General features: G+C 34.0%; 1 protein-coding gene across 2 annotated transcripts in view; it reads left to right on the top strand.

Moving 5' to 3' along the window:
• The window catches only part of PHIP (pleckstrin homology domain interacting protein), a 121,611-nt gene that overhangs the window by 46,594 nt on the left and 61,521 nt on the right, over positions 1–13,496 (top strand). For both annotated transcript variants that reach the window (XM_060205423.1, XM_060205422.1), the window contains exons 14-16: positions 197–350; positions 776–910; positions 10,994–11,122. In XM_060205423.1, the coding sequence (XP_060061406.1) occupies positions 197–350; positions 776–910; positions 10,994–11,122 (418 nt within the window). The remainder of the gene's footprint in view (positions 1–196; positions 351–775; positions 911–10,993; positions 11,123–13,496) is intronic.

Raw genomic sequence — 13,496 nt, 5'->3', positions numbered from 1 at the left:
CTCAAACCTAGGTCCTTGTGTATTGTAACATGGGCGCTCAACCAGGTGCACTAACACCCAGCCCCCAATCAAATCTTTTTTTAAAAAAAATTCTTTTAAGTGATAGTTACCCACATTGATGAAGGAGTTTAAGTCATAACAAAATAGACTGAAGTTCAGCAGCATCGGTATAAACAAATACTGCCTTCACTTTCAGCCAAAACCTTCAAGGAATAGAAGATAAAATCACAAAAATGAAAGTGACTATGGTTGCATGGGATCGGCATGATAATACAGTTATAACAGCTGTTAATAATATGACTCTTAAAGTTTGGAACTCTTACACCGGTCAACTAATTCATGTCCTGATGGTGAGAAAAAAATATTACTTTAAACTTTGTATAACTGAAAACATAGAGTGAGATGTTTTCATTAAGAAATAAAGAATGTAAGTTGAAAACTTTTTGGATGTTAGGTGTGGGCTACAGGCTTTAGTGGGAGAATGAGAATAATCTTAAAATGCTGTTAAACACACTTAGTTTGGAAATGAACACCAACGTAGGACTGCAACATTATTATAATGCCCTCAGGTTTTACTGGAACATAGCAAATATCTAGACAACCGTAATTATCTCAGATCTGTCATTGTATACCAATAAAATGGGAGGCTTGGGTCATTTTAGTGGTTTTTAAAACTAAAATTAAAAAAAGATGTTGCTATGTTAATTAGCACTTAGCTAGATTTTTTTTTTCTTTTTTGACATTTATAATTCATTGCCACTTCAAAAATATTCAGGGTCACGAAGATGAAGTATTTGTTCTTGAGCCACACCCATTTGATCCAAGAGTTCTCTTCTCTGCTGGTCATGATGGAAATGTGATAGTGTGGGATCTAGCAAGAGGAGTCAAAATTCGATCTTATTTCAATATGGTAACTATCAATCTCTTTAATTGTGTAATCGTAAAAATTTGGGGCCTTCTTGTTGTAGGTTAGTCAATATATCACTAAGGAAATCCATTTATGAATTGGTTTAAATACTATCTTGGCTTGAAATTAAAAAAAAAAAAAAAGACTATTCCACACTTGTTGAATGGTAAACATAAATGAAAATTACTGTAAATATTATAATGCCAATATATTCTAATAGCTAGGTTTTTTTCTTTTTCCTACTGGTTATTTTGTGAAGATGCAGCATAGAAGAAATATTTGGAAAGCCATGTGGAAATCTTATCTTTAAATATTTACATTTTGTTACTCTTTTATCAGTAGCCCTGTAGTGCTTACTCAAGTACAACCATTTTAAATTTTAAGTCAGCTGCCTGGGAAAAGGCTCAGTGGTGGGGCACAATTCTTTATACCTGAGTCTCTCAGTTTTATTCCCAGTGCTATTTGCATTGGGGTGTTGCTCAGAATTCTTAGATGTGAAACTCTTTATTTTATTTATTAAACAGATAATAAAATCAAAGAATTAGCAATTCTTGCCTTTCATCTAATTAAATTTTCTGTATTTATTTTGGGGAAAAATGCATTGCCCTCCATATTTTGCAAAGGGCATTTGGCATAGTTTGCTGAGTGAAATACCTCTAGTAATGAATAGTCCGATTCAGTGTGGTCAGAATATTTTTGCAAAAATTATTTCACAATACAGTAATTTAGTGACTTCTGAAAAAAATCTCATAAGACTAATACTGTACTTCTTGATGATAAAGAAGAGGAATTTTTATTAAGTGAAGACTCTTTAAAAGTGTGGCTGTTTGGAGTACCAGTAATGACAGATGGATTTCCATAGTGATTATTTGCATTTTTTTTTAAAGTACAGTATTGGGGGTTTATTCTTGATTTAATAGTGGTTTGCAAAATTATAAGATACCAATATAAAGTTTCTCTAAATAGAGGAGACTGTTAGATAACCAAGTCCACATATATACTAGTAAAGGATTTCCTTTTCTGCTTTTCAGTTCTTGTGCTTTTGGTTCCTTTTTGAAACTCCTCTATCAAATAAAGAAATTAGTTACATCAGGCTGTTTTCATAGCTTTGAGAAATCGCAGTGAATTACACATGTTGGTGATTTCATTTGGTAATTTCAAAGGGATTTAGTGTATTAATACTAGTAGGATGGAGGAAAGTTTACTTGAATATTGCTTTCACCTTGGAAGTTAAAAAGGTGAATTTGTCATCAGGTAAGTCATCATTCTAATTACCAATCAGTGGATTCAAAAATTGCAGTATCATGAGATTATAAACCATTCTAATTCAGATTCTAATAAACCATTGCAAATTAGTAATACAACTAGAAGTCAGCCATGTTATAATCTTAGAAACTAGCTAAAAGATTGGTTGTATCACTGCCTTGAAAATTATTAAGTTTGCACAATGGTTTTTCCTATTTTTTTATAATGAATCTTAAGAAAAGCATCTTTCTTTTAGTGTTTACTTATTTATTGGATAGAGACAGAAAAATCAAGGTTGGAGGAGGTGAAAGGGAGGGAGAAAGAAAGTGTAGAAAGGTATACCTTACAGATGGGGATCAGGGGCTTGTACCTGGTTCCTTATGCATTGTAACATGTCACCTCAACCAAGCATGCCACCAGCTGGCCCCCCAAAAAGTATTTTTAGAGGGTGGAAAAAAACAAATAAATAGAATTTAATGTAGTCAGAGAATCTTCAAACTGAGAAAAACTTTTGGAAAAGGATTAAAAATATATAGCCCATATTAAAAAGAAACTACAAAATAATCCTTATCTCATTAAAAACAAATTCATTTTATATTTTTGCATGATTTTTAATAATTTCTGCATATTACCTCATTGAGTCTCATGAAAACTTTGTGATGTCGTCAGGGTAGGTCATAGGATGACTGGTATTCTCAATGGAGAAGCTATTCATTATAGAGATGAAGTGCTTCATGCCGGTTTACATACATTATATAGGTATAAAGCTCCTTGGCATTTAAGCATACATATTTTTTGTATATTGCTAATGTATAGTTGATGCTGGCTGCATTTATTACTGGTCATTGCACAGTTAACTTCATCTGTACTCAGGCATAGATATGTTCAGGGGGAAATTTTTCATGATGGCATTGAATAGACCTACGATCATATTACTTAGATGCTTTTTTCTTTTCCTCTCTGGCTCTTAATTTATTAAGTACTCTACTTTTTGCTGTTCACACTTTAGTTCATTTCATCGTTTTATATCTGGACACATGAAAAATAAAAGCATTCAGCACTTCTATTAAGAAAAATAACAATTATAGGGAGTAGTTAAAGCTTTATGCACTGTCTGCTATGATGAATACTGAATTTTGGCCATACTGACTGCTGGTTGGCTCTGCATTGCTAATAAGTAAATTTTTGAATTACTAAATGCCAGAATGGTTTAAGTACAGACTTAACTCCTGGTAGTATAGTGATAATTATTATTAATTCAGTTTATCAAATATTTTGAGTACCATAAAGAATTACCAGTTGTGGTTCTTTGAAAGATTAGAAAATGAATTAAATATAGTGTAATACACCATCTTCAGGTCAGAAAGGGTTTATTAAGATTTAGAAATATTTCATGTACATTTTAAAATGGCAGTTTATTATAGATTCACCACTAAACATTGCCTAAAGGTATGGAAAGCATAAAGCATACCTTTAATGTATATATAGATTCTTAAAAACACAGTTCATTAGGAAATGTGTAGAATTGAGAGTATGGCTTTAATGTGCCTGTCTTTTTATGATAATTAAACTTTCCATTAAAATTTAAAATAACTGTGTTAATCTGCATTTTGGTGCACTTTTCTTGCCTGTTACAGAAATAAAAATGTTTTTTCAGTGCTAGGGATAGTCAAAATCTTACATCAAAATGTCTTTTGGAGCTGAAAGGTTGAATTCTTTTAAATGCCAGTGTCTCATGTATGGCAATTATTGAATATCTTTTAATAACACTTAAATAGTATTAAAATGAAAGATTAGTACTTAAGCATTTCCTTGATAATGATCATTCAGATGAGTATTCTAAGTTTTTGTTTCTGTAACCAGCCATGACTTGTATTTTAGGACTACCTAAATTTATAAATTGATTGAGATCAAGAACAGAGAAAAGATATTTAATATTTTGCTTGCATACTAGCCTAATTTATTTCAAAATCTTATAACCAGATTCTCAGTTTGCTAGTTATATTATTTTAAAAGAAGCCAATGAAATTGTTTTCCTTATATTTTTGTTAGCATTTTCTCTCATTAGAGAATCTGAATGATAAAAATCAGTTGGACTTTAAGTCTTTCCTTTCTTCTTAAAACTGTATAAGAGAAAGACATTTAAAAGAATATTATAGAGTTGATTATGACTATGAAACAACTATTTTGTCAGACCAACCTTAGGGAGATGGCACTTTGTGGTGGTGAGATGTATTGCACATACGTAAGGTATATGTGAAACTGTGCCCCTAAGACAATAGCAGTCTTGTGAGACTATATTTTTTCTCAATGGAAAGCATTTAAAATATGAAATTACTCATTATGAGAACAAGTTTTGGTTCTAGATGTGGTTTATATACATAGTTTTCTAAAACTTGTTCCAGGTGAACAGTCCTGATTATATCACTCTTGGGGTTAAACACTAAATATATTTGGATATTTAATTGTAAGCAGATAATGCTTATGGAGAATATTTCAAACGGTTTCGGTTTAGCAAGCCCACAATCTGCCTTTGACAGTGGTGGAAAGTAAACATCACTTTGTTATGGCTAGAGTTTTTCTATAAATTATAGGTTCAGGGTTATAAACTCCCAATTAAATGTTACGAGGCTAAGAAATCATTCTCAGAAATAACTGGGAAATGTGTGCAAACTCTGCAGTGAGGTAAAGCACATTTATTATAATAGGCCCTTTCCCTCAAAGAAGTAGAGAGCTTCAAATGTTTAATGTAACCATCAATGCTACTAAAGAATTATTCTGTAGCCCTGTCCCCATTAAATTACCATGGTACAGCTAAGCTTTAAATACAAGTTGTAAGTGAATATTAAATTAATTTGAGAAGATAAGAAAAAGCAGGACCAGGTGGTGGCTAACCTGTTTAAATGTGCATATTACAGTGCATAAGGAGAAAGCTTCATAAGTGGTGCCATAGGGCTGCGGGTATCTCTGTCTTTTCCCCTCTGTATCTTCCCCTTCCTTCTCAATTTCTCTCTCTATATATCCAATAGCAAATAAATAAAATTTAAAAAAAGATAAGAAAAGACTTTCAAATTTCTTAACAATTATTTGAAAGTAAATTAAAGTTGTTGGGTTTGTAACCACGCATATGAGCAGCTCTGCCCATGTTTCTGGCACTTTTGCATTATCTTTCTTTTCTCTGTATCTAATGCTCTAGCTTTGCCTATGACTTTCTTGCTCCATATCTTTATTTCTGTCATGTTATTTTAAAGCAATAGTTGTCTTCTGTCTGGTTTTATTTTAATTGAAGAGTATAATATGTCTCTTGCTAGAAATAGGAAGCAATTTTACTGAATTTGATTTTCGCTTTACTCTTGCTGTTTCACGGTTGAATTCCATATAACAATATTTAATTAAAGATTTCCTTATTTTTGAAATTGTTCTCTTAATGTTTCTTTTACTTGAAAGATATTTTTTAAAATGTTCCAGTGTCCACTAATCCAGAACTGTATTTATTATTCCTCCTTGCAACGTGTTCCAAACAAGCAGAGACTGCCAATCCACCACTCAGAATTTTTTCTACATATATACTTCTGGCATTAACCTGTTCTCAGTGTGATCTCTATTTTAGTTTTAGACCATTATAGCTGCATGTATTTAGAAAATGGGGGGAAAAAAGTAACTTTAAACAGGTTTATCTCATATCATATTCTCATTTGTATCTAGATCTCTCTCTCTTCCACCTCCTTCATTCCTGTCATCATCTGTTGAGATGACATGTCTGTATTTGGAGTGTTAAAAAGATTCATTGATGTTTCCAGTCCTTGTTCCATTCATTCTAATTAAGGATGTATCTTTAGTCTTCTGATGCTAGACTTCAGTTATGGTCACTTTCTTCCTGATTTATGGAGTGCTTTGGATTCTGATTCTTACCTGTGTCTTACTATCAAAAGACATCTTAAAATGTGTTCCATGGATATTAGATTGCTACCATATGCTGTACTGTGTACATAACTATTATCTAGTAATTCTTTGACATGGTCTTTGAGTTGCTGTCATAGGTTGTTTAGAATTTGATAGTTTTAAGGGAATATCTAAAAGATACACAAAATGTAAATGTGTAGATGAAGATATTTTGATTAGCAAATACTTGTATATACACAATACAGATACCAAAAGAAGAGCAACACATGATCCTTGTTTCTACAGAGTTAACTATTAAGCTGAGATGAAATACACCTATAAGGATAGATTGTTTTAAATGGCATTTGAGGGGGGAAATGGCTAGTTGTAGATAATAGGAATTAATATTGAATAATTAAGAGAAGATTTTGTTGACCAAAAAAAAAAAAAAAAAAAAAATTGGACTTAGGCTTGAAAGATAAATAGGAAAAAGGTTGGTAAGAAAAATAATTTTCTAAATAACAACATAATCACTTAAAGAGCTCGGGGTCGGGCAGTAGCAAAGCAGGTTAAGCACACACTGCTCGAAGCGCAAGGGAGGACAAGTGTAAGGATCCCGGTTCGAGCCCCCAGCTCCACACCTGCAGGGGGGTTGCCTCAGAGGCAGTGAAGTGGGTCTGCAGATGTCTTTCTCTCCCCCTCTCTGTCTTCCCCTCCTCTCTCCATTTCTCTCCATCCTATCCAACAACAATGACATCAATGATGAGAATAATAATAACCACAACAATGATAAAACAACAAGGGCAACAAAAGGGGGTAAAAATAGCTTCCAGGAGCAGTGGATTTGTGGTGTAGGCTCCAAGCCCCAGCAATACCCTGGAGGCAAAAGAAAAAAAAAAAGTGTAGGGAGTCGGGCGGTAGCACAGAGGGTTAAACGCACGTGGCACAAAGCTCAAGGACGCGCGTAAGGATCCCAGTTCAAGCCCCCGGCTCCCCACTTGCAGGGGAGTCGCTTCACAAGTGGTGAAGCAGGTCTGCAGGTGTCTCTTTCTCTTCCCCTCTCTGTCTCCCCTCTTCCATTTTTCTCTGTCCTATCCAACAATGGCATCAACAACAACAACAATAAAATAACAAGGGCAACAAAAGGAAATAAATATTTTAAAAAAACAAAGCTATTCGTAGAATAGTATAGAGCATTTATCTAAAAGATGGGTTGATAATATGAAAAATAAAAGTTGAAGTGGCGTGTCACTGGTCTCAAATTATCTTGTAAACATAAAGAAAAGTCAAACTTTTTGGGGGTCGTTAAATTTTTATTTCAAGCACTTGTAGAGAAAAACAATTTGGTTGTCAGTGGCATTTCAGATAGCACATTGAATGTGGGAGTACTACTTTCACCAGCAAAATGATAATGAAAATCTTAGGGCTAGTAAGATGTTTGTGAATAAGAAAGGACTTGATGCTTTGAGTTTAATAAAAGCTTCAGGGCATAAGAGTGACAGGAAGAGTCAGTAAATGTGTAGCGAATAGTGAGTCTAGGTGACTTTAACATTGATACTATTGACTGAAATAAGTCAGTAGTATGTTGTAGTCAATAGTATGTTGTAGTCAATAGTATGTGCTGTAGTGTTAAGTTACCTTTGTAGACATGTCCAGCCAGCAAATTGCAGATAGAATACATAGGGACTAGGTAGAAGTGTAGAGAAAGAAGTCGAAGTTTTTCATGTGAATTGGTGCTGCCCCCTTGAGATTAAGCATAAAAGACTTCACACTTTTAGAAATAGTCATAGTTAGGAGAATGGAGAAGAGATCACAGTCTTTAGTCATTATAATAGGAGGATGCCATGCTAAAATGTCAAAGCCAAAGAGGAGATTGAATGTCAAGGACACTTTGATTAGTAAGTAAGTACTGCTATGCTCAGAGAACTCAGACTCAGGAATTATTTCAGCAAATTTCTTTACTGTAATTTAATATATGACTTTTATTATGTAATTTTTATTTACATGTCCCCAAATTTGGCAAGTATATTTGATTTTGCTACAGGGATAGATTCTTTAAATTTGAGTTTTTTTAAAAAAAAACTGTTAAAGTTCTATTTTGTAATTTACTACCACCTGCAATAAGTACTAATACATGTTAATTAGTACAATATTTAATTTTATATTAGGCCCACATGACTTTAATATAGAGAGATATTTTCTATGGCCTGTGAGGTAGCATAAAAGCAGTGTTCTGGACTCACAGTCATGAGGTTCAGATTTGATCCCCAGCATCACAAATACCAGAATGCTGCTTTGGCTTCTCTCTCTCTCTCCCCCCCCAGCCCCCAATCTACCTGTCTCTTGTAAAATAAATATTAACAAAATTTTTTTGGTTTCTTTTTGAAGCTAAGTCTCACTACTTTCTGTTGCATATTCATAATCAAATAGTGCCTTTATTATTAAGCTGGTTCTTTGAGAAAACTTGCTCATAAGTAGCTTGACCCTAATTTAGGAAGGTGAAAATCTTTACCACCTAGATTTCCTGGTCTGTATTTTGTATTGTGTGTGTGTGTGTGTGTGTGTGTGTGTGTGTATGTGTGTGTTTTAATCTGAAGAGTGATTACCAAAGATAAGTTTTAAGAGTATGAGCAAAGTTACATCTTTTTAAATTGATTCATGAGTGAATTGGAATTCTGTTACAAGGCACTTAGTATTATATAGATGCTTTGTACTGTGGATATGCCATCCTGACATATACACTAGGATGTGCTGTATAGGTAGCAGTGATTTTCATAGGGATCACTATATATATATTTTTTGGCATTGTCTGAATTTTGTGGTTTAGAAGAACACTGCCAACTGTAACTGTGAAAGCTTTGATACACGGCATGGTATCCAAGGCTTGATTAGTCCTCACCCTAAAAAAAAAAAGGAAGGAGAAAAACTTAGAGCAGAATTATCTAAACATCACTTTTTTGGTTTCTTTTTGAAGCTAAGTCTCACTATTTTCTGTTGCATATTCAACCCTGCTTGTAAACATTTATCATATGTCCTTAGACATTGCTATGCCAGTCTTATTTCAAGTCTCTTCTCTAGTCTACTGTATGTCTAGGAATGTGATCTTTGTTTATTATTAAGTTTTTGGAAAAGTCATGATGCATTTTTGCATTGAAAAACAGGAAGAAAAACAAGCCAATAAAAGCCATGTCATAGCTTTTCTGACAACCCAATATTTGTGCTACAGGTCTGGAAACATTTGTTAGAGATTAATAAAGTGTTTGCTTTTTCTGTTTTCTCTCATATTGTGAAATTTTTTTAGTGAACTGGAAAATAAAATATTAACACATGGCTATATCACTTTCATTTTTTATATAGAATTCTATAAAATTGTATAGAGGAAACTTACTCATAAAGATTGCTTTATAATAAACAATCATGAAACATGTTTGCTTATAAAACATTGAACAATAAAGACATCCTGATATATTTTTTTTCTACTTGTCTTTTATTTTAAGATAAATACTGAGCTACATTGCACTGTTAAGTTGGAGAAAATAGTATTTTTATTTTGAAATACTTATAACGTAGATTTGAAATTAGTTCCATCCTTTGTTCTCTTATCTCTTGATTATCTTCATAACTAAGAAAAATTTAATTTATAAAGAGTTTTCTTGATTTTATAACTCTTGCAGGTATATTGCTAAAGCAATATTTCATCAGATTTCTTTCATATGTGAAGTTACTCTTTTTTCTTCCATTCTCTCTGTATTCAAACAGCATTATTGAACATCGCTGTGCTCATTCCTTTTCAAAGTCTAGTTTTCTTTTTGAGTTAATCTCATTTGTAATATGAAATAAATTTCTTAGTCAGAACCCTTTTAGAGCATTATTTTCTCTTGATCTAAATGCAAGACTTTCCTTGCAAAATCAGTTATTTACTTCTGAATGTTAGTCTCACTTCTGTTTTTGGTAAACTGTACATCTATTCCTCTGCCATTATCTTTTGCTCTCAAGAGGCAAGTATCATTTCTCTTTTCATATCATCTCTTGGTTTGGGATGTACTAATAAAACTCAGTTTGTTCTAGATCAGTGGATAACGGAACAGAGAGGAGGTGGTATTTCTTACCTGATAATGTGTGTGTGTTCCGATTCTGCTAATCCAGAAATCCAGTTGCATTTGTTGAAAATCATCCTTAGCTGTTAGGGAGTCAACTCCCTATTTTAGTTGTTTTCTGAAATTCAGTCCCTAGTTGCGCTTTAGAAAGGGTAGAATTTTTACCTCTTTCAGAACACTGCTAAAGAAGTTTTCAACTGGAACATAGTCTGAAGAAACACTGAGAGCAAAAAAAAAAAAAAAATTCAGAGTGGTGATTGGCCACCTCTGTTTGATTGACAGGTTGCAGGGAGAAACCCATTCGTTCTGGATTAATGGAACTGGAAAACAGAAAACAATTATCAGGTAAAAAAAACCTTTTCTTTAACCTTTGAAATTCACCGTTTAAAGGAAGAATCAGGCCATCAAGGGAACTTAGTACCAAAAAAAAAAAAAGTGTCTTGTTTGTAAGCAGTGATCTCTGGCTACTACTTTCAAGAATTACATCACTATCTTTACTACACACTGGCAGCCTTTGTTGAAAGGGCTTGATTAATACTGATAAGATGGAATGTAAGGAGCAATTATATTTTAAATCTGTACTAAAGATATGAAGCTGAACTTTGTGGGTGGGGGACATTGGTGTTACTTTATGTTATAAATTGTATTTGGTCTTCAGATAAAGAGCAAACTTTGGTTTTCAAGGTTATTGTCTGGCCCTTTTCATGAATATTCATAAGTTTTGATTACTATAGTGTGATGCTTCATTAGGGTATATATACTTATAATATCTCTTACCATAAAATTCCAGTAATAATAGTGACCTGGTCTATTCTTTATATTTAAAAGGCAATACTCTGATTATTGGTTAACTATATTTCAGATTGAAGGCCAAGGACATGGTGCAGTGTTTGACTGCAAATGCTCTCCTGATGGTCAGCATTTTGCATGCACAGACTCTCATGGACATCTTTTAATTTTTGGCTTTGGCTCAAGTAGCAAGTATGACAAGGTAGAGTATGATGACTATATATTTTTGTGTATATATATATATATATATATATTAAATTCATGGCTGTGTAAAAGTTGTATATTTCTTCCCCAGGGATGAAGATAATCTATACTTTCAACATTTTATTTATTTTATTGCCATGAGGGATATCGCTGGGGTTTGGTGCCTCCACAGAATTCACTGCTTTGACCACCACCACTTCCGTTTTGTTTTGTTTTTATTCTTTATTTGATAGGACAAAGAGAAATTGAGAGGAGTGGGGGAAAGAAAATGGGAGAGACGTTTGCAGATGGGGACTAGGGACTTGATCTTAGACTTAGGTCCTTGCACATAGTAAAATGCCGCTGCCCGCCCCCACTTTCAGCATTTTAAGTAGTCAGGACTCATTTTGGAAAGCAAGTCAAGATAGCAGTTATATCTCTTCTGAAATAGACATTAGATTTTTTTTTTTTAAAATGATACCATAGTAAAATGTTTATTTCAGAAGCAATGAACAATAAACTTCTCGGCGATTTACATGGGAGTTCTTATACTGCGATAATAGAATCTTGGGATGAGAGACATCAGAGAGGACCTCTTTGAAATTTTTAAAGTATTTGTTGTATTAATATATACATCTGGGGTACTTATTTGAAACTTTCATGTAGTTACTAAGTCTGTGTGATCCATAGAAGGTAGGTAACTATTAAATATTAAAACCCCTATCTAAGATTAGTGTCTTTTAAAAAATTTTTTTTTATATTTATTTTATTTATTTATTCCCTTTTGTTGCCCTTGTTGTTTTATTGTTGTAGTTATTATTGTTGTTGTTGTTGGATAGGACAGAGAGAAATGGAGAGAGGGAGGGGAAGACAGAGAGGAGGAGAGAAAGACACCTGCAGACCTACTTCACCGCCTGTGAAGCGACTCCCCTGCAGGTGGGGAGCCGGGGTTCGAACTGGGATCCTTATGCCCGTCCTTGTGCTTTGCGCCACCTGTGCTTAGCCCGCTGCACTACAGCCCAACTCCCGATTAGTGTCTTAAAAGACTTAAATAATGATGCTGGGTCTATACTTCCAGAGGGGTAAAGAATAGGGAAGCTGTCAAGAGAGGGGATTGGCTATGGAGCTTTGGGGGTGGGCATGGTGTGGAAATGTACCCCTCTTATCCTATAGTCTTGTCAATGTTTCCATTTTATAAATCAAAATTTAAAAATATACTTAAATTGTTTATTAGTGATATAAAAGGGATATTATGAAATTTAATTTTTTATATTAACATTGTTTTTTTAAATTTATTTATTCATTCCCTTTTTTTCCCTTGTTGTTTTATTGTTGTAGTTATTAATGTTGTCGTTGTTGTTGGATAGGACAGAGAGAAATGGAGAGAGGGGGAGAGAAAGATAGATACCTGCAGAACTGCTTCACCACTTGTGCAGCGATTCCCCTGCAGGTGGGGAGCCAGGGCTCGAACTGGGATCCTTACACTGGTTCTTTCACTTTGTGCCACCTGTGCTTAACCCGCTACACTACAGCCCGACTCCCTGAAATTTAATTTTTAAAATTCTAAATTAACCTGTAAAATTTTGAGGTCACTGGAATGTCAGGCATGCATTCATATTCGTAGCTCTGTGTTCTTAAAAAAATAGAGGGAAAGGGGGCTGAGTGGTGGCACACTGGTTCTGTGCATACATTACAATGCACAATGTTCAAGCCCTTAGTCCTCACCCTCAGAGTAGAAGCTTCATGAGTGGTAAAACGAAGTGTTGCAGGTGTCTCTCCCCCTTCCTTCTTAATTTTTCTGTCTCTATCTAAAATCAGTAAATAAAATGTTTTTCTGTATAAATATGTATCATGACTTTTTGGACAGTGGTGGTAATTCTCAATTACCTACGTTGTCAGAAAGGTCAAGACACACTTAGTATATATTTTTAAATTTTTTACATTGTATAAGTGATTTCATTAATTTAAAGTAAATTTAATGAATAATTTTGCATTACAAAATAATGAACAAATAATTGCCGTATTTAGTTTTTTTTTTTTTTTTTTTGTTTGTTTTGTTTTGTTTTTGCCTCCAGGGTTATCTCTGGGGCCTGCTTGTTCCTGCACTACTAATCACTGTTCCTTCTGGAGGCTATCCCCCTCCCCTATTTTTGTTGCCTTGTTGTTGTTATTGCTATTGTTGTTGGATAGGACAGAGAGAAATTGAGAGAGAAGGGGGAGACAAGAGATGGAGAGAGAGAGACACCTGTAGACCTATTTCATTGTTTGTGAAGCGACACTTCCCCTTCCCGTGCAGCTGGGTAGCCAGTTGCCAGTTCCTTGCCCTTCGCGCCATATGTGCTTCACCTGCTGCACTACTGCTGAGCCCCCATATGTAGTAATTTTTATAGAAT

The sequence above is a fragment of the Erinaceus europaeus genome, chromosome 13, assembly GCF_950295315.1.
Source record: "Erinaceus europaeus chromosome 13, mEriEur2.1, whole genome shotgun sequence".
Lineage (NCBI taxonomy): Eukaryota > Metazoa > Chordata > Mammalia > Eulipotyphla > Erinaceidae > Erinaceus > Erinaceus europaeus.
This window is presented reverse-complemented; position numbering and strand designations above follow the sequence as displayed.